Consider the following 24,421-nt stretch of genomic DNA (forward strand, 5'->3'; position numbering starts at 1 on the left):
GTGTAGAATTAACATAATATTAACTATCATGGTTTTTAATGGCACCTTCATTGACAATACCGTTACATTGTGACACCCCTAAAGGTACCATGATATTTTTGTGAAACTTTCAACAAATAGAAATCTACAGTGAAATAATTTTTGTTAGTATACAGAATGTGTCCCTCAATCAGGGGGCCATTAGGGGGTCTCAACAGACTTCCAAGGAGCTCAATATGACTTAAAGTGATTTAAAAAAGGACAAAAAATTGAATGCTTTTATCTGATTTTAATAATAAACTAAAATAGAAATAAGTTTTATTGTTTTGTTCTTTTTTGCCAAATAAATAAATAAATAATTTCTAAAAAAAATATATATATACATCTTTCTAGTTACGCCAGTGCTAGACCAATTTATTGGGTATAAATTTTGTTTTGTGTGTTATTCTTTTTAAATTTTATCGTGCAGCACATTGGTCTACATCTGCTGTTGTAAAGTGCTTTAACAAATAAAATGAATCCATTTAATTCTGTGTGTGAGAACTTCAAATATTGTAGCCTGAAGTTAGAAAGGTTTGTGTACAGCGCTCCGTATCGCATACATAAACAGCGGTCACTTGGTCTAATCTGTGAACAGCCCTGCAGTGTGTGACAGAGATTTTGTGCGTGTGTGGTTTGGAAACTCGCAGTCTTGACTAGCATTTGCACCTCTCACGCGGGCGCCGTCACTCTAATTATTTACTCGGGCAGCTGGGAAGGGCTGTGTGCCAACACCACAGCACACATACACCGAGACTGATGGCTAAAAGTGGACACTGCTGCCACAGCGGGACTGAAAGCTCATGTCGGTCACGCTGGCAGAAAGCGAGGAATTAATGCCCTGTTACTGCCAAGCACCTGATGACGGCTGTTTGATTGGAGCGCACGTTTTGGATCCAGTTTTGGAACCGTAATATTTACTCAGCCTTTGAAGACTGTAAAGTCAAATGTGCAGTTTCCGGGCAAACATTAGAGATGATACTGTGATCTCACCTCTCCTCAATGAGCTGGTCTTTATGCATCCAGCGGATGGAGGCTGTGGGATATCCCATCACCACACAAGGGAACAGCACGTCCTCGCCTATGCTTTTAGAAACGAACTGTGGTTCGTGGAGGAACTCCAAACTCCTCTCCTCCCCCGTTTCTGCAGAAGAGAAGTGAATGCACAGTCAGTCTATGTGTATCTCCATCCTTCACTTCAGAAACTAGACTACTGGCGAATAAGTTGACCCGTTTGATATAAATAATGTAAAGCAGGCCATTGACCAAAATAATTACAGAAGTCTTTGAAATGAAATGCTTTCTTTGTTTTTGCTTTGACTGTATTTGCATTTGCAAACCTGCTGCTCAATGTTTTGTGTTATAAAACCAGCAGGTGACAGCGCTTTAGGCCTGATTTATGTTCTGTAATATCTCTTTGTGTTCAACATGCTGAAAATTACTGTAGACTTCAATGAGCTCCATTCTCTTTAGCCTCCGTATAAATTACAAATAGATCCTAACTTCTATGAATCAATTGAAAATACAGAGCATCGCTTTTCTTCTTACCAGGCAGTATCTGTATTTCGGCCTCCTCGCTGGTCTTGATGGGCCCAGCGTTTTCTATGACACAGCGATATAATCCTGCATCCGTCTCTGTGGCATTACTGATGACGAGAGCTCCGTTTGACAGGACAAAGACTCTCTCATCCAGCTGGACCAGCTCTTTGTCTCTCTCCCATTGGATGAATGACACCAGGTCTGGATTTACCTCACAGCTCAGCACCTGATTGTCACCCACCCGAACCAATGCCCCTTCAGGCTGGCTGAGATACCGCGGTATTCCTGTAAGAGAGAAGACGAGGATGAGAATAAAAATGTGTTGCTTTGCACTGATCTTGTTCTGCACTTTCTTGCATTTGTGTACAGTGTGACTAAATAAGAACCAAATTCTTTATCAATGATTTTCCAATGGTTTAAACTGCAATCGTAACTTTTACGTCTCTATTCCAATTACTGTTGGAAACGGTTTGTATCTTCACATCAGTTAACTGCAAAACTGACAACATAACCAACAGCTCAACTTATAAATCATATTAAAGCTTATCCCATGATTCACAATAGTTTTTTTTACTTTTGTACCGATTTATGTGTAACTATAAAAGCAACCGCAAGCAGTTTCAACAACAGTTAAATCATCATGTCAACCTTTATGTTAATGTGTCTAGTTAATCATGTAAAACTGTAGCAGTGTTGTACAGTAAATGACTGGGGTTCTATGTGAGAACTGTGTAGCGTTTCACTTTGAAAAATATACATTTATTTAAAGACGTAATAGCAATTTGCTCCATTTGCCACAGTCGTCACCTAATGCAGAGTGATGGCAACAAAATCACATGAAAAATTAGATTTTAAGGGAAGGCTTTAAAAATGGTTCCTTGAAAACAGTTGGGCTTTGTGCCAGACTGAAGAAATCCTGGAATAAAGTCTACAGCTATAGACTAAATAAGATCACTGTGGGGGAGCAGAAATGTTTGAATAAAGACGATGACATTAAAAGCGCAAAGAGCTCCTGCATTATTCTCCATGAAAAGATTCTAGTGATGTGACATGCATCTCCTCACCAATACTCTCTGGTCAAATCTTGGATATCTCAACATGATCTCATACGTTACCCATCCATCCTTCCAGGGACAAATTATCATAGCTACAACATTTGACAATGACATTTTATAGCTTTTTCCTGCTGCCTGTCATGTATATCTTGTTTATTTTCTCCTAAAGAGTTTCAGAAATGGTGCAGCATACTCTAATATGGACAACCATGACCTCCATTAAATCCACTGAGCTTATAAAAAAACCCCATTGAGTTTCTCTGCGGTGTCTGACGCACACAGAACTGCTTTAGAGCATTAGCACACAACCTCAAGACAGACACCTATGGATTCCACGCAGGCAAATGAAAGCCATACATCAGAATGTCTTTGTGAGAGACTAAAAGGAAAAAGGAGTGATGGAGATTCCTTTGTGCGGCACTGGTCTGGTGCACACATGCCTGCCTGCCTCTATCTCTCTCTCTCTCTCTCTCTCTCTCTCTCTCTCTCAATGCATGCAGTGAGAGATGCTATCAGCCACAGGCTCTGAGTGAACACAGAGCAGCATTCATACATCTCTACAGGCTCTGCTTTATAACGGCCGGGAGAAAGGTTTCATAGAGCATGCTGTGGGCTTTTAATCCCCTTATAAACTATATACAACATCAGGCTTTAAGTACAGAACAGCTTTCATACTCTTAAAGAAAACGTTCAGAGAGCTTTCTCACTTTAAGCCTGGTACTTTTCTATCCAAGAGTGTTCAAGTATCTTTGTTAAAGAACAAAACAACAGCCTTCGTTACGGCTGGCAGATATATAGAAATGTTTCGAAAGTGAGCAGCAATGGACAGTCAGGCGATCATTATCGCAAAATAATCTCTAACAAGACGATGCCTAGCTGAAAGTAAGTTATTCTGCTTATGGCACGATTCAATTCAATTTTATTTATATAGCGCTTTTCACAATGTACATTGTTCCACAGCAGCTTTACAGGAGAAATCACAAAAAAGGCAAAACACAGCATGGTGTTTATAGAACAAGCAAGACATTCTAGAAAATAATATCTAATAGATGCAGTCTCCCGGTGGTTTAATTACCATATTTTGCATTAAGTGAATGCTTGGCTGAAAAGATGTGTCTAATCTCGATTTAAATTGTGTGAGTGTGTCTGATCCTCGAATAGCATCGGGAAGGCTATTCCAGAGTTTAGGTGCTACGTATGAGAAAGCTCGACCCCCTTTGGTGGATTTAGTTATTCTAGGTATTATCAAAAGTCTGTAGTTTTGAGATCTTAGAGAGCGTGATGGGTTGTAGTGTGATAGAATCTCTGTTATGTAGGTAGGGGCTAAACCATTTAAGGCTTTATAAGTAATTAAATGAACTATAAAGTCAACATGATACTTAATGGGCAGCCAGTAAAGGGTTGATAACATTGGGGTTATGTGATCGTATCTTCTGGACCTGGTTAGAACCGGCAGCTGCCTTCTGAACTAACTAGTTTGTTTATTGATGACGCAGGACAACCACTAAGTAGTGCATTACAGTAGTCTTGTGGTCACAAATGCACGAATAAGCTAATTCCATGTTTTCTAATTATGTTTCCAAGAGGCAGCATGTACAGTATATGGAAAAATAGCAAGGGTCCTAAAACAGATCCCTGAGGTGATCCATAATTTACTTGCGTTAGATTTTATGATTCCCCATTCAAATGGACAAATGACAGATGTCTTTCTGAGAAGTAAGATCTGAACTAGGCCTGCTCGGTTATGACACAAATCATTATCGCGGTTATTTTGGCCAATATTGAGATCACGATTACTTTACACGATTACTCATTAACCTTTAAAACAACATAGAAAATAAAAAAACTTGGCTTTTAAACGCTTAATTTAACTGAATAATAAATGTAAAGAAATAGCACTGTTGAACCACCGTAAAGGAAAGGGTGCGCTGTGGATTTATATTACAAGAAAAGAGAGGATCCTTGCAAATTGGAATGCTATTGGAATTACTTAACATTAATTTTGTGTCATTGCTTAAATAAGTTTATGAAAGGCCCAGCATGGCATTTTACAAGTTTTGCACATATAGAGAAAAGTTCATTTCCGAATTTCAGTGTCTCAGTCCCCATTAATCCTTAATGAAAGAGGTTTGGAAATACCAGGTCTCTTACTTGAGCTGACCTCCTATCCAAACTGACCCATCGATGGAGAAGGGTCTTGATTAGAGCAGTGACCAAGAAGCTGATGATCACTTTGGTTGAGCTCCATGATCATATATGGAGATGGGAGAAACTTCACTGCAAACATCACTGCAAAACTCCACCAAACTGGGCTTTATGGCAGAGTGGCCAGACTCAAGCATTTGCACAGCGAAGACACATGAAAGCTTGCAAAAATTATCTTTCAAATTGTCAGAAACAAGATTCTCTGGTCTGATGAATCTCAGTTTCATGCATCATGTCTGGAGAAAAACAGGCACTGCTCAACACCTGTTTACCATCTCAACAGTGAAGTGTGGAGGAAACAGCATCATGATGTGGGGGTGAAAACCCAGCCCAGAACATTCAGAACCTCGGACAGGGCAGAAGGTTCATTCATCAACATGACAATGATCCTAAGCACACAGCTAAAACAATGCAGGAGTTGCTTATGGACAACTCTGTCTATGTCCTTCAGTGGCACAGCTAGTGCTAGGGCTTGAACCCAACTGAATATAACTGTATAAAACCTGAAAATGTCTGTCTACTGATGAGTTTGAGAGGATCTGAGGAGATTAATGGCAGAAAATTGCCAAATGCAGATATGTAAAGCTTGTCACATCATACCCAAAAAGATTGGAGTCTGTAAATGTGTTTTAACCAGCTACTAAGTCAAGGGTATGAATACCTATGCAAAGAATTTTTATATTATTGTTCACGGCGTGTAGATTAATGTATAAAAAATAATTTAAAGTAGTAATAAAATGGAGAATGAATACTTTTGCAAGGCACTGTATGTATAGACATGTATATTGAAACATTATATATTTAAAAAAATGTGCCGCCTGGTCTTCAGTAACAAGCAAATCTTTCTTTACACTGTAGTTTACAGATCAGGCGATGTGTTTTGGTCGCAATGGGAGCTCTAGGGTTATATTCTACCTCTCTCACAACCTTTCCACCCTAACATTCCAAGATCAACATTTGTTGAGTGATTCATTTTGTTCATGTAGAAGCAACATGGGAAAGAGCGTTTTGCTAACTGGACCTCACACACGCAGTCACACTTAGGGCCGACCACAGCCCAGTTAAAGATTCACAAACACACACATCACATCCCTTCCATCTCAGTGGTTTGATTCGGGCATGAGTACAGAAACACAAACAGGAGATTTGGATCGACGGAGCCTTCATAGTTTATTAGCCAGACAGTTGAGCGATTTTACAGGAGTTTGTTCACAGCACCTCTCTGAAGAATTAATCTATGGCCAAAACAGGTCAGCACTAAATTGATCAATTGTGTGGTAAGAACTTCTAACCAAAGCATTAAAGCATGTGAAGGAAAACAGGTCACCTCAAATCAAGGGCCCCTTCAGGACCCCCGGTGTCCTGTTAATGGGGCCCCGGCCTCTATTTATTCTCCACAAACTGATAGAAGAATGCGAGTGGCTATAAGGTCTCCTCTGCCCCGCTGGGCTGATGCTCGTTCACAATGGCAAGCCACTCCGTCAACTCTCCGGATACTATTCTTTATTAGGTCTTAGAGGCGAGAGGCAGCTTCTAGAAAAAGCTCCAGAAATTTACAGGCTGGCAGACCAGCGGTTCCCTCCATTTCTGAGGCTTGTTTTCACACAAGAGGCCTACAGAGAGATATGCGCCGAGCAGGATTTACAGACGCTGTTAAATGAGAGTATTAGAAGATAAATCCAAGGCTGAGAAAGTCTGGGAGGAAAACAAGCAGACCAACGTCACTTCAGCGGGCTCAAGCTACAGCAGTAAACAAAGAGGTTGCAGTTCATAAAGCAAGCAAATAAAACCTCCACCTCAGGCAAGGATGTATAAATAAATAGGCTAACTTGTACCAGGGTCATTCTGAGGAAAGGTCACCAATGACGTGTGTGCACATGAGTTACTTAACACTAAATTTATTATCAGAATATTAAAATTAGGTTTAGGTCTGTAAATGAGGCTCAATCTATAATAATCCTAATTTATAGCACATTTTCATTTGTACAGCACATGACCTTTTACCTTTAAAGGGCCAATGTGTAATTCTTTTGGAGGATCTATTGACAGAAATGCCATATAATATACATAACTGTGTTTTCAGAGGTGTATAAAGACCTTAAATAATGTAGCTAGTTATGTTTTTATTACCTTATGAGCTACTTCTATCTACATACACCACGGGTCCCCTTACATGGACTTCGCCATGTTGTTCCAACAGTAGCCCTAAACGGACAAACTGCTCTACAGAGCAAGTTTAGTAAATATGTCATCTCCTTTGGGAAAGAAGCGAAAACATCACAACATCTTATTACTGCGTCAGCCACCATAGTGATTCGTAAGGGATGGCGAAGGGGCGGAGTGAGCCGTTTGGTTGCAATTGGCAACCTCACCGCTAGATGCCTCTGCATTTTATACACTGGACCTTTAACATGTTTCTGTCCAAACTAGAGATGTTGAGATCCAGAATTAATGTCTTACAGTAAAAAAAAAAACATCAAGATTACCTAAGAGGAAAAATAACTGCTAGCCATAACATGACCCAGTTCATCGAGAATCAGTCAGAGACATGCATGTCAGCTTTCCCAGCTTGTGAATTTTGCATGAGTCTTACGAGCATGAACACATACTTTCGTAATGGTCTGAAAGATCTTTCTCTGGTGCAGAAAAGCCCTGGCAGATGGTTTTAAAACTAAACAAACCTCTTCTTTTTGAGCGATTATAACAACACGGTATTTTTACTGTGACGTCATGGTATCCAAAAATAAAACATATACATATATATATACATACATACATATACATATACACACACACACACATATATATATATATATATATATATATATATATTATATATTTGATGTACAACTGTAGTAAACCATGTAAATTCAGCAACCAATTAAACTGGTTTTAGCTGGATTTCCCAGCAGGGATGTTTAGATGTTCCGTCTGACATGCAGAAAATATCTTCAACAGATATTTGACACAATTTAGCCTACAGCAGATCTGTTGCCCTGGATTTGTTTATGAAACTTGACATTAGAGCAACAAAATGAATAAGATGTTTATCTGCTGATGTTGGTTTCTGTCTGTCTAACGATAGAGTTCCACTTGCATAGAGATGAGCGTCACTGTATACGGTTATATTTCAGCTCTGTTTCCCAGCAGCGACCAATAAAAGTGAATTGATAACGGGCACACACATTAGTGAATGAACGCTGCGTTCCCACGGGGCCTCCTGATTACAAATCTAACACAATAAAACATCTCTCCCATTGTGATATAGCGCTGCATCAATGTCAGAGATCACATGTGTGTAAGACAATACCACACTGAAACTGTAGGTTCATACCGAGGTCAGAATTTCACTGTACGCAACCTGCACTTTCATACTTACGCTACATTTGAATGAAGCGTATTTATAAACCCAGTATCCTTCACAAGTGCTAAGATGGTACAACTATAAATGCAGGTTTTGACGTTTTTGATATGATATAGTAAGTTCTCTCTTTGACCATAAGCTGTAACATGACCACACCACAACAATAAAGGACATTTCCAAAAACGTAAATTAGTAAACAATTACATCCACTTCGGAACAACAGTGGTTCAACAATAACTTCCTGTTTCAGGTTTCAGTTTTACAAAGTTGTGCATGGGTCAGTCTAGACTGGAGATTTATTCTCAAAGATTAATACAATTACATTTTTATTTCAATGCCAACAGTTAGTCAAATGAAACAAATGAATTATTAAACAAGATGTACTATTGGTTAATGAATGACAAAAGTAATACAGTCATGTATTTTCCTACTGTACAGAAAGAACTAAATTACTGTATACATTAGCCTAAATGTCAATTTGCATATAAGTACCTACCTAATGCAAAAAAATAAGAATGGTGTTACAATAAAACAGCAGATTTAAATTGCACTGGTCCTTCTGACATCCCTGATGCATTAAAAAAAATGATGAATGTATCGGCAGTGAAAGAATCACAGGAATAGTTTGACCCGCTCTTGTAAAGGGGAGGGGCTTCTGTTTGATCTTGTATTTGCATACAGATGAGCACATGAAAACACACCACTTCTTTATGCCCTGAAGATATGTCTGGAATACCAGCCACACAAGCAGAAACAATCCTCATAATTATTAGTGTGTGTAAAATCTGAAGCTGAAGCTCTGCATTGCTCAGTGGTTGCTCTATAGCTCAGAAGACTTGAGGGTGTGTTTAAATAAACTCAAAACCTTTTCAGGTGTTCCTTAAAAAATATACGAGTTGAAAAGTACTTTTTGTCAACATGACATTCACAGATTGTTATTAAGGCATTCGTAGGTTACTATTGAAATTGAGTTTGGGCCGGGAATAGCGGTTGTATTACATACAGACATGAGAGAATGCATGAAAACATTTTTGACATACAATTCGATTTGTGCTGCTATCGCTTAAGATATGAAAGAAAAAACTGTTAACACTCAGCGGGGCTATAATATTACTATGGACATGCTAATCTTGATTCAAAGTTCTCTTGGAAGAGTAAGCACTGAAATTGACCTTCTGAAGACCAAAAGTGAAGACATAAAAGTCTTCATTTACGCATTACTGTCAAAGGAAACGATTGAGATATGAAAGAGAACTCTCTTGTGATCTGAAATATTCCTTTGGGAAATAAGATGTAAGAGCAGGTGGAACGGCGACTCTGCACAGGAGGTCTGATTGAGTTGTGTCTGAGACAATGAATGACAATTACATTTGCTTCAACATTATTAAAATGACACATTTTACCTTAAGCAACTTGCCTTCTCACTCAGTAACCCTGACCTTCACGAGAGGTCGTTGTCGAGGGAGATGGCACCGTCGCAGCGAGATGCCGATCGCATTGCAAAACGCTGATAAATGTGCTGCCGGGAACTCTTATCGGACACTGGGGGAATCGCACCTCTCCGGAGCTCACCCGAGCACGCTCTGTAGCAACGGTTCAACAAAACTGTGAAAGGACCTGCCAATCAAAGCCTCCGAGATCCTCTAGTCCACTCGAAGTCTGTGCTTCAGCCAATGAGGAGAGTGCGGCCCCCTCATCACCTGCCTAATGCAGTCAGCACCCTGCAGACGACACACCAGCAGATCTGATTAATGCACTCAGCCTCGGACAGCTGCTGATAGATGCAGTGATAACCCGAAGCCGAAGTAACCCGTTGATCTTTGTGTCTGTGTGCATCTCTCTCGCTATCAGCACAGGCTATTGTGAAGATTTCCGGCCTTTGCTTTCAGAGCATCAGCATGCTCAATTTCAGTCTGTTAAGAGGAAGACCAAAGTGGTGTGGAAGTTGGCGTGCTAAAAGATGCGGGTGGTATTGGTGAACTAGATTTACTTTTTAGCATGGGAATAAAACTTGGCAGTCACTGAAATATACTTCCAATTGTTCATAAGACAATAAAAAGATTTCTCTATTTTCTTTACTGTATATTGGCAGCAAACAGCGCAAGACATTGTCTCAGTCGTAGCATCATATTCAAGCCAGTCTCTAAGCAAATACCACTTTTAGGCTTTTCTCAGGTCTCTAAATTCATTTTTACTTTTTGTGCTACTTTTATAATCCACTGGGTAAAACTTCTAAGTCTGATTCTTTAAAAAACGAATAGCAAACCTCGCCTCAACAGACAATAGACGTTTGCAAATTCTGGAAAGTTACCCATCAACTACCTAATATGTGATAAAATATTTATGTATTTATTATGTGAAAGCCAATCCATTCCTGAATTTGGAATGATGAAGGCCCAAAAATGACAATTATTTCATCATTCATCCCATTCCGAACAACACTGGCCACTGACAGAAACCACAGAGACATTACTCAAAATATCTTCTTTTGTGTTTCACAGAAGAAATAGATTTTAAATGAAATGAATGTGAACAAATGACGATGATTTTTATTTTGGGGTGAACTATCGCTGGCATACGACACTAAAGAATCATTTTACATTATACAGTATAATCTAACATGTGAAAAGACTCAAACACATCCTTCGGTCTGTTCTACTTTTATCTTTTTAATTGCCATCCGATCCCCACATACATTAGCACACTGAGGCAGGTGTTTTTATCAGACTGTGACTTGTTGGATGCGTCTTGCTTAATGCCTCCCAGCAAACTGGCACATGGAACAATAGTCCACCCGTTCTGTTTTTTCAGCTTGTTCACGCTAAACAGATGCAGAGCTTCAAACAGTCACACATAAATGAGAGATGACTCTGTGATCAGTGAATTGGCCAGAGTTGAGGGACCCATCAGCGGGGAATAAAGAAAAAAAGGCGTCAGAGTTGACAGGGAGTTTGTGACGGGTCTGCTGCTCTGCCCCGCCTCCAGACAGCTCTGCCCACACTGTGAAATCGGGACAGAGAGATTGAGCCAGAGGTGACAGACACAGTGTGATTCCACAGCAACAGCTGAGCCTCCCTCCAGTTCACTATTCACTTCTACACTTGGATTATGAATAATACGCCTCTTTAGTCCAGACACCTGCAAAACCGAGGGGTTGTGAGACCAGTGTGAAATTTGTGCATTCATTTTTTCCTACGGGCAAGTCGAGCGGCACACAGCGGCATGCTTATCAAGAGCATATTGATATCCGTGTGGGTTAGATTAACAGGTGAACAAAAAAAACTGAATTGATTGTGAACAAAACCCTGAGATTGAGATGATTGATTCTAAATAAAGAAAAATGACAAACTAAGTTCTTAACATTCTCTTCGACATCAAGGAGTTTCCCAAAGAATGACATCATTTATTCATGCTAATGTCATTTGAAATGCGTATATGCCGATTTTTTCTTCTGTGGAAAACAAAAGATGATATTTTAAGAAATGTCCTGGCATCCATTCAACATCTTGGTTACCAACATCAAAGTATCTTCTTTTGTGTTCTGTAGAAGAATGCAAGCATACATGTTGGTTTGAAATGAAATGAGGGTCATTTTTTGATGAGCTATCCCTTTTAATAACTTTTCTCATATGTTTTTCTCTAAAGTCACCCTAGAAATCTGTCCATCAGAGATTTAAAACAAAATATCACGGGATATCCCACACATCCATAAAAATCTAATTCTTTCGAAGACCAAATCTTTATGCTTACCGTATGCCAACAATTGCCGAATTTGTGCTAACATTTCTCTTAAAGGCATTTTAAGGCTTATTACAAATGATACAATAGTATAATATCAAATTAATCTCCAGATCTATAAAACTGGAGCGTGAGCAATAAAAACACCCTGCGGATTAGAATATCACACCTAGTGTCAGAGAGAGAGAGCACACATGTGAGCGCCTGCATGATTTATTTCAGAGCGAGAGGCAGTCAATAACTGACACTAGCTTAGCGATAAAGCTCCTTTCTCTAGTTCTAGTGGTGCAGGCTCCACCAACACGTCTCAAATGTGCCCCTCCAGTGCTGTTCATTCATATCCGACTAGTCCAAACAGGTTCTTCCTGTGAGATGTGAGACTGTGCGGCGCAAACACAAGTGCAGCTGCAGGGGCCCTTCAGACCACAGCGTTACACGAGCATGAAAATAAGCCTGCTGAGAAAAACAGGAATGCTTACACGTCTCCAAACACTCCAACGGCGTATATCTACACATTCAGATGGAAAATTATCCACATACACAGGAAAGATGTACAATTAATATGTACAGTGACCAACCATTGTTCATTCTTTTTACATGCGGTTACCTTCAGGACTAACAACAAAGACTGAAACAATATGGAACCAGCCAACAACAAAACCATGAAATCGTTGTAACCAGAATGTGTTTTCCCTTAGAAGTATAATAAGATACCACGATAACTCAGGAAGAAATACACAATTCTGCTTGTTTACTTTACATTAATGGTCAAATGTGTACTTTTTGGGAGGATCTATTGACCAAAAAAACAATATAACACATAACTTTGTCTTCAGAGGTGAATAAAGACCTAACATAATGAAGCATTATGTTAATATTACTTTAGAATGAGATATTTCTATGTACATAAACCGGGGGTCCCCTTACACGAGCAAGTTTCGTAAATATGTTATCTCCTTAAGCGAAGAAGTGAAAAGGAGACGACATCTTAGTCCTGTGTCAGACATCGCAGTGCTTCGAAAGGTTGGGGTGGAGTGAGCCGTTGGTTGCCATTCGCAACCACTAGATGCTGCTAAATTTCATACACTGGACCTTTAATTTTTAGTTTTAGTGTCACATACCCTCGCTCATGCTATTGGAAGTAAATGGTGTTTCTACATTTAAATCTTCTCCTTTAACTGTTAATGCTCCATTAACAAGCATTCATCTTATGCATTCTACTAAATTACACAAAAAATGTAAATAACTCCGGTTGTGAATGGACTGTGGGCGGTCTGTGGGCATGTAGCCAGAGGCTAAATCTAAATCCTGGACATAATTTGTTCGCTACATACTGATGGACGTCAGTTAGCCAGAAGAGAAATTCCTCCATTCTCCCCAGGGCCCAAGCACACAGGGTTCAGAGCACACTGGTGAAACATGGACCCTGAGCTAAAGTAAGCAGTCATTTTAAGAGCCTGTTTCAAGCGGGGCCCAACAAGCACGTCCAACTTAGAAACCGGATTTATTTCATAGAGAGTGAGAATCGGCTGTCGACTTTATTCCTGCGTGTTCACTCCCCTGCTGCTGTTGAGAGAAGGACGCGTATCGTGGCAACAGCGCCTGCCTCTCCGTCTTTTATTAGTTTTGAGTGACACTTTGAATTTGTGGCCAGCATCGAGACGTTTTCTAGACAAAGCTGTGACATAAATACAAATGAGCCTCCCGCTAAAGGCTACTAACACGCACCGGGTTCGAATTGTTTTGACTTCGCCGGTGGCGAAGACGAATCAATAACGCTTAGAGTGAAAAGTTGGAGGCTGAAAAACACGGACATATGCCAAATACTCTGATAATGAAGAATTGAAAAGAAAGAGCATTCAGTCAGAGCAAATAAGGCTGCTGCATAGAAACAAGCTGAGAATCTGCTGGTTTCAGACAGATGGCATATGGGGATGAATGGTTGACCATGGTGTCTGGATCTGCTTTGACAAGTGAACTAAACAGAAACTTACCACCTACGGACAAAAGTCTAAGACAAACCAAAATCTCTGATTTAGTATCAACAAAAGATTTGGAAAAGACAGTTTAGCCCTATTACTGAAAATTTGGATTCACCCAGCACACCCGAACAATTGATTAACTCTTTATTTTCACACACAAGAAACAGCTCAGCAAATTTTCCAGAATACACAAACAAACATTTAAATATCTTGCCTAGCAACTGCTTCTATATGCAAATCTTTATGATATTATAATTTGTGTGTTGATTAATTCTTTAGTCACCATATATCGCCGTAAAGAAGCGTTGAATTTCAACAAAATCAAACCTCAGGAATGATAAAGTCATCCAACAGCAACAGAAAGACTGACAGCATAACAAGACACAGGAAAACTGTGATAAAAATCAAGGGTACTTTTATTAATAGATGTTACTTGTACAAATATTACTGTTGTATTGCTTAAAAGCGAATATAAACTTTCTTTGGAGTATTCGAGGTCTGAAGAAAATACAGAGCTGTTTTTCTGCAAATAAATGCAAAAAGAAACAAAATTTCTATTTGAAATTGGGTAGAAAACTTGTTAGAAGGTCAAAAAACGATAATTTTATACTACAGTATTTTTTAATGCGGGAACTTGTTTCTAAGCTATTAGTTTACTAGATTACAAGCTGGGCCCAGTTGCAAAAGACTGCGTCTGAACCGTTAGACTCACTGACTAGCAATTAGTTAAGACTAATCAGTCTTTCTTTCATATTTCAATTAGCCCGATCTACCTGTTAATGTAACTGATTTAAAGAAGTAATGAGCATAAAAATCTTAAAGAAAAAATGTGATGACTAACTTCTAAGACTAGTCTAATCAGTTTATGCAACCCGCCCCTGGTGTCAACAAATGAGTTTCATTGGAATCGTACCTCAAAAACAGCAAACTAGAAATTCAATTACCAAAAAATACCTTTGAGACAATAAAATACACAGTGGCAGCTCAGCCTGCTGCAAAACAGCAATTTGCGAACCCGACAAATCTGGATTTTTCAGTTGTCACCTTTAAATTATTTCTGGGTCGACTAACAAGACGTCCACCTTCATCCAACAGGGAATACTCTGCTGGCCAAGATTACAATTCGAAGAAAAAAACATCAAACAACAACTGAAAAAGAAAGCTCAATTTTCCAGGCTGATTGACAAAATAAATCACTGGCCACTCAATGAGGACTGTCACTGCTTATCAATGTTCTCAGCAAACGCGTCAAGCCATTCAAAATGAATTCGGTTCAAAGGTCTGTCAATCCGGTTGAGGACAGCGATGCATGATGTGGCTTGCGTCCATCACAATCAGAGTCCACCGAAGAGATTTCCCCAGAGTACAAGTGCGACCGGAGCGATCCGGATTTGTAAGCGGCCATTTTTAGATGTGAGACCGTCGGTTTAATGACTCTTCAGCGCTGAGGTAAAAGAGCCAAAGGGCCCTGCTCTAGTAAAGACGTGCCATCTACTATCCCATCTCAACCTCCAGAACAATGCGCAACGCATTCCAATGCGTTCAAGAACTTCAAATAAGAAATCAAGTCCATCTAGGTTTCTTTGTTATGCAGATTCGCTTATGTCCACAGATTGAATTGTCTTAAGAGCCTTGGGTAAAGGTGTTAAGGGATGAGTGATAAATTAATCCCCATGATAAAGCCACTAAAGAGGAGAGAATGAGATAGTTTACTGATTCTCAGAGGGGTATTTTTCGAGCTAATCAGGCTATAACTTGTGGAGCGTTAAGTCTCCTAATGAGTCTCAACGTTCAGGCATCTGAGAAAGACCAGGATAGGTAACAGCACTGAATGTTGTCTTTAAGTTCCGCTGTGAGATGTTGGTCCACCACATAGAGACTGGGCGAAAACCAGCCTGTGCTAGCCTGAACTTCATGCTGGCCTACTCTACACTAGTCTTTTTAACAAGGATTGTTGGTTCCCAGCTGGAAATGAAGTAAATATAATGTAAACCTAATAAACTTAAGCTCGATTTGATCAAATGATCAAAGTCATTCAACAAAGCAACAAAATGAGATATCCATATGCCTCAGAGTTCACCCAAAAATGATGTCGTCATTTCAGACCTTAAGTATATTATAAATATATTTTGAAGAAAGTTGGTGACAGAACAGGACTAGCCACGATTCACTACTTGCAAAAAGTACACAAAAGTGCAAGTCAACGGGGGGCCAGTTTACAACGTTCTTCAAAATATCTTCTTTTGTGTTCTGCGGAAGTCATAGAGGTTTGAAATTACAAAAGGGTGAGTTAATGATGCCAGAATTATTTGTATTTGTGGATGAACTATCACTTTGTCTAGTTGAATTGTCTTCATTGCAGAAAATAGCTAAACCAGCTGTCATCTGGTTTTACTTGGTGGGACAACTGGATTTCCAGCCTTATCAGCTAAGACCAGTTTCTCCAGCTAAAAAAGTGGTCAAAAACCCTGGAAATCTAGCCCAGTTTAAGATTGGATAAAACCAGACAACCAGTTGATTTCTTTCCAGTAATGGTTTCCATTTAGCATAGCTATTTAGTATAACAACATCAAATATAATGGTACTTCTTGAGTGCCATCATATAAAAAGTAAGGATATTTTTTGTACTCTCCTCTACAAAATCTTTTCCCTCAAATTTAAAGTGTCTTGCAGACCTCCTGCTTTCAGACATGATGCATGAAGACTTCCTTTAACATTACAGTGCAGTATAAATCTGTCAGAACATTGGCACAATCTTTATCTGTCCAGAGATGATAAAAGAGAGACCAGACCTTAAAATAGCATGTGAGTTGGCAAATACGCTCTGGTTGCTGTGCTAAATATTATTGACCTGTTCCCAGATTCAACACATTAACAAATGATAATTTTATGGTCTTGGCATTATACAAGAGCAACCATCACTCCAGGTTCAGTCAGCGGGCATCTTGGCAACATACTCAGACAGTTTTCCGGTCAGGCAGGTACAGCTCCTAATATCTTACATGAATAAGAAAAACACTCATGGTTTCACAACCAATAAAACAATAATGGTGTCATAAATATTACTTCTTTAGCTCAAAAAATAGATTCTTCATACTTCTTGTCTGAACTGCTTTATTCAGGTTGTTCCTGATTACTCTCTTTAATGTGCTTTGGATAAAAGCTTCTGCTAAATGACTAAATTTGATCCAGCTAACGTGTATTTCAGAGCAAAATACATACAGTTCCCTTCGAACAACCTGAACAGTTCTTTAAAACAGATTTGATACAAATTTTCTTGTGTTTTTTTATAACTAGGTCCAATCCTATTTGTAAGTGTATGGGACGCATACAGCATCCAAGACAAATGTTGCTAGCGTGTCCAAAACAGAGACAAGCATTAAGCTAAAAATTCCCTTAACAGACAACACGCAGTCAGAGAACCGATCCAAAGACAGCCATAAACGCTTACAATCCACACTGACATCACTGCAATCCTGTGCCAAAATGTACCATGAAACAAGTACGGTTTTGTGTTCTCTACTCCTTCAGAATGGGAAAATTTTGTGGTCATTACTCATTAGCGACATCTATATCCCTGACTTCAATGCAGGAATTAAACTTAAGCCCCAAACTCCATCCAGAACACGTCCTAGGACACACCCATCCATTTTATCAAAATACCCTCCAAATGACATACACTATAAATAAATAGACAAGCACGCACACGTACGGCCGGTTGAGACGTTCTCAATGTGTGGACAGCAGAGATATACTTCTCCACAGCACTGATAAAGCGTTTTAAACTCAAATGAGCACACAATGAATTTCAGAGCGTGAGATTTTATCACACGCCACAATTCATTTCAAGCCATTTAAACTAAAAGCGGGGATAGAAGCAAAATACAAATAAAGACATCTGGTCTAGCATGAGACTGACACGTTGCATTGTGATTTTCTAAAGGAAACACATGTTCAAATCTGAAAGGAATAAAAGGACCATGCAGTTTAATTTAGTATGCTGCACTTCATTGTCGCTGTCCTTCAGAAACCTCAGATCTCCAAATTCGCAGTTGTTCAGTGAATGGAAAAACGCTGTACTTTTTAAATGATTAATCCCGTGTTATCAAAGTTGGCGAGCACTTTTAATACTTCTTATTGGTTAGATATTTGCAAAACCCAGTGACAAGTGACTAATGATATTGATTTACGACAGGAAATTATAATAATGAAATATGGATATACAAGGTTTCAGAAGGACAGCGATATTTGACATTTAGAATACTGGATTTATAACCTCATTCAGTCATCTGTTGTTTGGAATATTTTAAAATAAAAACCCTGCAAAAATCAATAAATAGAAATTCCTTGCTATTACTCAGGAAGCACAAAATCTGTCTGAATGCTTCCAGTATGTTTGAAATTCATAGCGGTGTTGCGTATGAATTTCATCGCCGGGCGTAAGCCGGCAGGGCCGGGTGAGATTGTACAGAGGGCTGATGTGTGAAATGAAATACTGATTGATTGAATGAGCGGCAGACAGCTCAGGGAGCGACACGATTTTGCACAAGAAGAGGTCACAGGAAGACAGGGACGCATGCGGCTGAGCCGAGGTTAAACAGGCGGGTTAGATAAAGAGCCTGGATTTGTGTCACATTCTGACCCTGGATCAGTGTTTATGACACAAAACATGCCCCATGAACCAGCAAATAGAGAGTCCTCAACTGCTGGAGATGTTCTATCTGCCCATCAACATTTATACAGATGTGATATCTGTCACTCAGCTGTCAAGCTTCAGCCTTCTGTAAGACAAACATATTTGATATATGAGTGGGGGAGATTGAAGAGATACAGCGGAGATTTCTGTTTAGCTTTTCTGTAATGAATATCTATAAGAATTTAAAACTGTTAGCATGCTGGATCATTTTAGGATTTAAGGAAGGATTTAAACAGTTTAAGGTGGTAAGCTGATTTGTCCAAGTCAGGTTTAATAGTTTGAGAGTAGAGGTGAAATGATATGCTGTGACAACATACCTTGATTCCAAAAAATACGATGTATGGTAGATCTACATGCCAATATTTTATTTATGTCAACATCATTTCAAATAAAACATTAACACATAATATATGGCATAATATTATAAAAACTATTTCTACTAATAAAGAATCCGTTGCAGCTCATGCTATCAAAATCTGAGCTGGTGTGGACAAAAAAATCCTAACACAGAAAGAAACCTGTTCAACTGTTGTGTTGCAATGCTTTGTCGCTTCTGGTCAGGGTTTTATCTTTCAAAATTCCTTCTTAATTTGCATTTTATATTAAAATAAATTTTTGTTGTTCCGAGAATTGTGTTTAATTCACAAACAAGCTCAAATTAAGCGTTAAATGTTGACAATTTAACAAGCTGTTCATACCAAACATCTTTCAGATGTTCCCTTTTTTTAACTGTTACTTAACGTTTCATTTTAATTCTTCTCATAAGTTTTTGGTTACCAGTGTATTCAAAATATCTTCTTTTGTGTTTTGCAGACGAAAGAATGCAGGTTTAGAAAGGGGCGGGTATACTTGAGTTTCCACGTCTGTGTCCGTCTCGTGCACAAACGCGTCTGCACAGCTTCTTGAGCATACTCAATCGCAGATAGACGAGTTCGACACATGCACAGTACCTAACCGGGTGGACTCGGCCGATTCAGTGAAGTATCCCTTTAAGATCATCAAAATAAAAAGCATTTTTCTTTTCAGCATTGTAAGGTTAAATGAAAAAGAAAACACCTCTTTGGTCCTCAAATCAGCATGTAAAACAGCAGAGTGAACTGCCCACCTGCACAGCGGTGATTCCACAAACCAATTCTCTAGCCTGAGGAAATACTCTTCACATTCTGAGAGACACAAGCAGTTCAATTGCAGATGTGAATTGTAGTAGAGCACCTTCAGAGTATCTGTGATAGAGAAGCATGCAAACAAACAAAGCCTTTCATTTGGGGTGTTCTCCTTGGCAGCCTGCTTGACAGCCCACCTGCAGCCCACCCCCAGGGGTTGGGCTCAAAGTATGCCGCGCGCTATGAGGCAGCAAGGGCTAGACAATTCCCATTACCCGCGTCTTGCTCTCTGCCCTGCCGTCTCACGCTCCGCGAATACAAATAGCCTCAACCAAGCCAAGGCCACGACTAATCCCCCCGCACACTCGCGTGCGTGACGGCCTCTGATTTGGTGGTGCGTGGAGATAGTGAAGGGGCTTTGTTTCTGTGTGAGGTTAGAGGGAACAGGGAGAGAGGCCGTTAAAGAATAAAGGGCTGACGGAGGGAGGGTCAGGGTTTTTTTCCATCCATCACGAAGATTGCTCTCGCATTAGCCGGCGTGGTCCTGCAATTCTGATGTCGCAGGTTGTGGCGAATGCACTTTTTTTCCAGGCGCAATGGCACGGTAATGGCCCAAAGGAAAGACGCAACAATTAACCTTTGCATTAGACGCCTGTCGGCCGCAGCAGACCGATTTCTGTCTGAAAGCACAGAAAAATCTGAGCACAAACACCATTTGTGCTACTGAAACAAAACAGCCTCCCTTTTCCAGGATATTGTCTCGAATGAAACATGATTGAGGCAGCGATTAAAAGAATATACTGAGGGTAAATAGGTCTATTTACACAAGGTCACCTCGCGCATTGATCGAAGTGTTATCTGATTGGGGATGCACATTTCATCTACGCTCGGCCACATAAATGTGTCCGCGAACAAATTTAAAACCAATTACCGGCCTACACAGTTAATCTTTTCCGTTAACTCGATTTCATTTTATGCCTTTCTGTATGTGTATTTCATTCATTATTACAAACTGAACATGCACTACAAAACATGCACCGGTTGCTCTATAGACCTTTATTGTGAGTGCAAGATGGTGGACTTCAACAAGCATACATTAAAAAGACAAGTGTATCCAAAAATGGAAATTCTGTCATTATTTACTTGCCCTCAAGTTGTTCAAAATCTTTATAAATGTCCTTGTTGAGATGAACACAGAGAAAGATATTTGGAAGAATGCTTGTAACCAAACAGTTCTTGGCCACCATTGACTACTATAGTAGGAAATATTACAATGGTAGTCAAAAGTGCCTCAGAACTGTTTGCTGTCCTACATTCTTCAAAATATTTATTTTGTGTTCAACAGAACAAAGAAATTGACAATGCAATTCTTCATACTGTGGTAGTCAATGGTGGCCAAGAACTGTTTGGCTGCAATCATTAAACAAAAGTCTTTCTCTGTGTTCAGAGCAAACTAATGTATACAGATTTGGAACAAATGAAGTAAATGAAGAGAAACTTTTCTTTTTTGGGTAAACTGAGTCAAAGAAGGACATTAAAGGAACAAAGACAGAAGTCAGAGGTCAAGTCATGTCTAGTAATGATGTGAGAGGTCAAAGTCAGATCAGCCAAATTGGCAAACCAACACAAGAACTTCTCAGGAGACATTCAATCGTTTCCTATTTTTTAATATCAACTTTGTCTCAAGTGTTTCTTCAGAAAATCCTGATAATCGCAAACAAGACAATGAATGACATACAGTAAGAATACTGTGTATAGCTATAAAATAAAAAATGTGCAAGAATTTCGAGTCTGAGATAGTGATTCAAATGTGGGAATATTGGGGACAATTTTTGCAGGGAAAATCTACGAAATGAGACCTCTATTTACAGTACTGCTTCAAATGACTTCTATTGAAATACAAAAAGTGTGTTTCATTCCTATGGGACCTGTTCTAGGCGTTCAACTAAAATACCATCGTCGTTTGACAGAAAACCCTCATGCTGTGGTCCAATCTTGCACGGCTGAAAAACCTCACCAAAAGCCTAATAAACATTTCCCACAGTTTTTGAAAAATAATAAGCTCGCTCAAAACAGACCTCCACGGGGAAACCAATATGTGCTCCTTCACTGCCTCTGAGTATTCAGAGATAACCTCGGTGTGGGAGCCCTTCAGAGAGATTTCAATGAGGTAACAGTCAAAACTCAGACTGCAATGGCTTGATGTAACTTAATTGCATTCCTTTCGCGCCTCCGACGGCAAATTGAATTCCGGGGTAAGTCCCAACTCAAACAACCTCATAAACCCTGCTGCTCGCCTCCTGCAAATCAAACAAGGTCACTTTTATTCCGACTCAAAGGGTCTAATATAGCAACCCCTGTACTGCCAAACAAACCTGCTCTCAGAGCATTTACAACAATAGCGCTGTCAATCAGAACAGGACAGGACGCCCCCCGACTGCCTCTGAACTCGCCTGCAGCCAATAACACTGAAGGACGGATACAGAACAGACAAACGGCTCTCTTTATTCTGTCCTCACACACATGCTAATGCACCTGCCTGAGTTAAAAGACAGAGGAGCATGATGGGAAATGCATTAAACAGCAGTCCCAACTAGTATTTGGAGACTCGAATCACATTTGAAAAATCGAAATATTAAATAATTAATATATGGATGCCCAAAACCTTCCTGTGCTTCTGTGGTTGACAAAACAAGTCAAAACTGGTTATTTTCCTGTAAAAAGAAGAGAAATAACACAATCCAAAGCAAAGCGAGAGTCTTACCCACTACACTGAGTCTGGCTGTACGGCTAATGATGGTGCCCAGGGTGTCTATAGTGGCCACACACTGGTAAACCCCCTCATCGGGTTTATTGTGTTTGGAATGAACCACGGAGGTTATGAGGAGAGAGCCATCAGCCAAGATCTGCCTGCGCTCATCCGACGCCAGGTTGAGAAAAGAGCCATCTTTCCTCCACTCGATCTTGGCAGGCGACTCGCCGTGGACCGAGCAGTTGAGTAGCGCCGGCGCTCCCCGCACGGCTAGCGTGTCCGACGGCTCAGTGGAGAACCAGTAGGGGCTGAAGATTCTCACTGCTGACCCTACAGAGAAAGAAAAAGAGGTTAGAACCGGTACAAGATTCATTCGCGGCAGGACGTGCTGACATTAGGTATGAACTCGTGGTTGAAAGGACCAGAACTTAATGACATTAGGTATGAACTCGAGGTTGAAAGGACCAGAATTTAATAAAAGAAGGTATTTGCATCACTGCTTGATAAAATTAAGCCCATGTGGATGATTTTCTTTCATATGAGAGCCAAACACATCCATTCAAATGTCAAAACTTTATTGCAAATGTCGCAAAGAATTTAACCCAACGTTAAAGCGAAAGAGGATAGCGATTGAGCATTATAAATCATTTTAATTACAGATGTAGATTTACAAACAGCCTCTGGACATCAAAGCTCATTTGAATATTTTTTGTTCCATTGCTCATTGTAAGGAAATGGGGGGTCATGCCGACAGGTCGAAAGCGAATGCCAAAGAAAGTGCAATTACTTTTTGTCCTCATAAATGATTCAAATCTCGGCCTCAAGAGTCATCGGACATTGTTTAAACAATTAACTTCAGTACTTCTTGGATAAGATATGAATAATGAGGGGGTTTTTTTTCAATACGGCACTGAATGATTGCTGGAATGCTAAATATAGCAGAGAACAACTGAGAGTGAGCTTCATCTGACAGGCGTCTTCGGTTTATGGCGGGTCCACAAAGAGCTTGCGAGAGCAGGCCTGTAAACCATCATTCTGATGTTTGAACCCAAGGGTTAATGTCTGGTCACACTGATAATGAGGTCACACTAATACAGAGAACCCTGCATATCTATTCACTTCAATGGGGATGGTGTGTATTCAGGACATAAAGAAAAAATTAAAGGGATGGTGAAACTTTTTTAATGTTACGGCAGTGGAAAAAATGTAAGTGGCATTTAGTGGTGAGGTTGTGAATTGTTTGAAATCATAACTATAACTACGTTAGTGTATGAATCAACAGGCAGCAATATTTTTGTTTATAAATAAAACACCCTGTAGAAAAAGTTGTATCATTCCTCAACTGGAAAAAGTGATGCTATCAACATCATTTCTTTGCATATTTGTTGTTATAGTTGTGGTGTGGACATTCTCTTCAATTTACAAAGATATTCAAAACTACAGTTCCTGTTATCGTCCTAAGTGTGAACAGGGATTAACTCCGTCTTCCCTCAAAGTACTGTGGTTTATAATGACCAAAATAAACACAGGAGGAATGCATATTAATTCATCTATTAGCAACCACAAGCCTCACCGTCGCCCATGTGCATAATGGGGGCACAGTTCACCCACCATTCGGTCTTAAAAGTCTCTTGTAATGGAGTTTGGGGTGTTGGTCAGATAGGAAGTGTCATGGGGCTGTGGGCAGTAATTGCGGTCGACCTTCTGTCCACTCAGAGAGGTCTACTGGAACTAAGCACTTATTCTGACTCGCTGGACAACATCCACAAAAACAGCCTTGAGAGCCTCACAAAAGCGGCGTTGGTTGGCTGGACTGTTTTACCGCTATATAAGATAATTGAACTCTGGCAAACGTTTGGCTTTCCTCGAATAGTTTCCTTAAGACTGATGTGAGGCAATAGCAGTTCCAGCACAAACACATCTGGATTTGATTCATTCCTGTAAGATACACTCGCTCTGTTCACAGACT

The 24,421-nt window shown here is 39.8% G+C and overlaps 1 protein-coding gene across 5 annotated transcripts in view; it reads right to left on the reverse strand.

The window, feature by feature from the left end:
- The window catches only part of neo1a (neogenin 1a), a 113,257-nt gene that overhangs the window by 44,955 nt on the left and 43,881 nt on the right, over nucleotides 1-24,421 (reverse strand). For all 5 annotated transcript variants that reach the window (XM_079454864.1, XM_079454863.1, XM_079454865.1 and 2 more), the window contains exons 2-4: nucleotides 22,465-22,782; nucleotides 1,567-1,842; nucleotides 1,012-1,162 (exon numbers count right to left, since the gene is read on the reverse strand). In XM_079454864.1, the coding sequence (XP_079310990.1) occupies nucleotides 1,012-1,162; nucleotides 1,567-1,842; nucleotides 22,465-22,782 (745 nt within the window). The remainder of the gene's footprint in view (nucleotides 1-1,011; nucleotides 1,163-1,566; nucleotides 1,843-22,464; nucleotides 22,783-24,421) is intronic.

The sequence above is a fragment of the Barbatula barbatula genome, assembly GCF_947034865.1.
Source record: "Barbatula barbatula genome assembly, chromosome: 1".
NCBI classification, from domain to species: domain Eukaryota; kingdom Metazoa; phylum Chordata; class Actinopteri; order Cypriniformes; family Nemacheilidae; genus Barbatula; species Barbatula barbatula.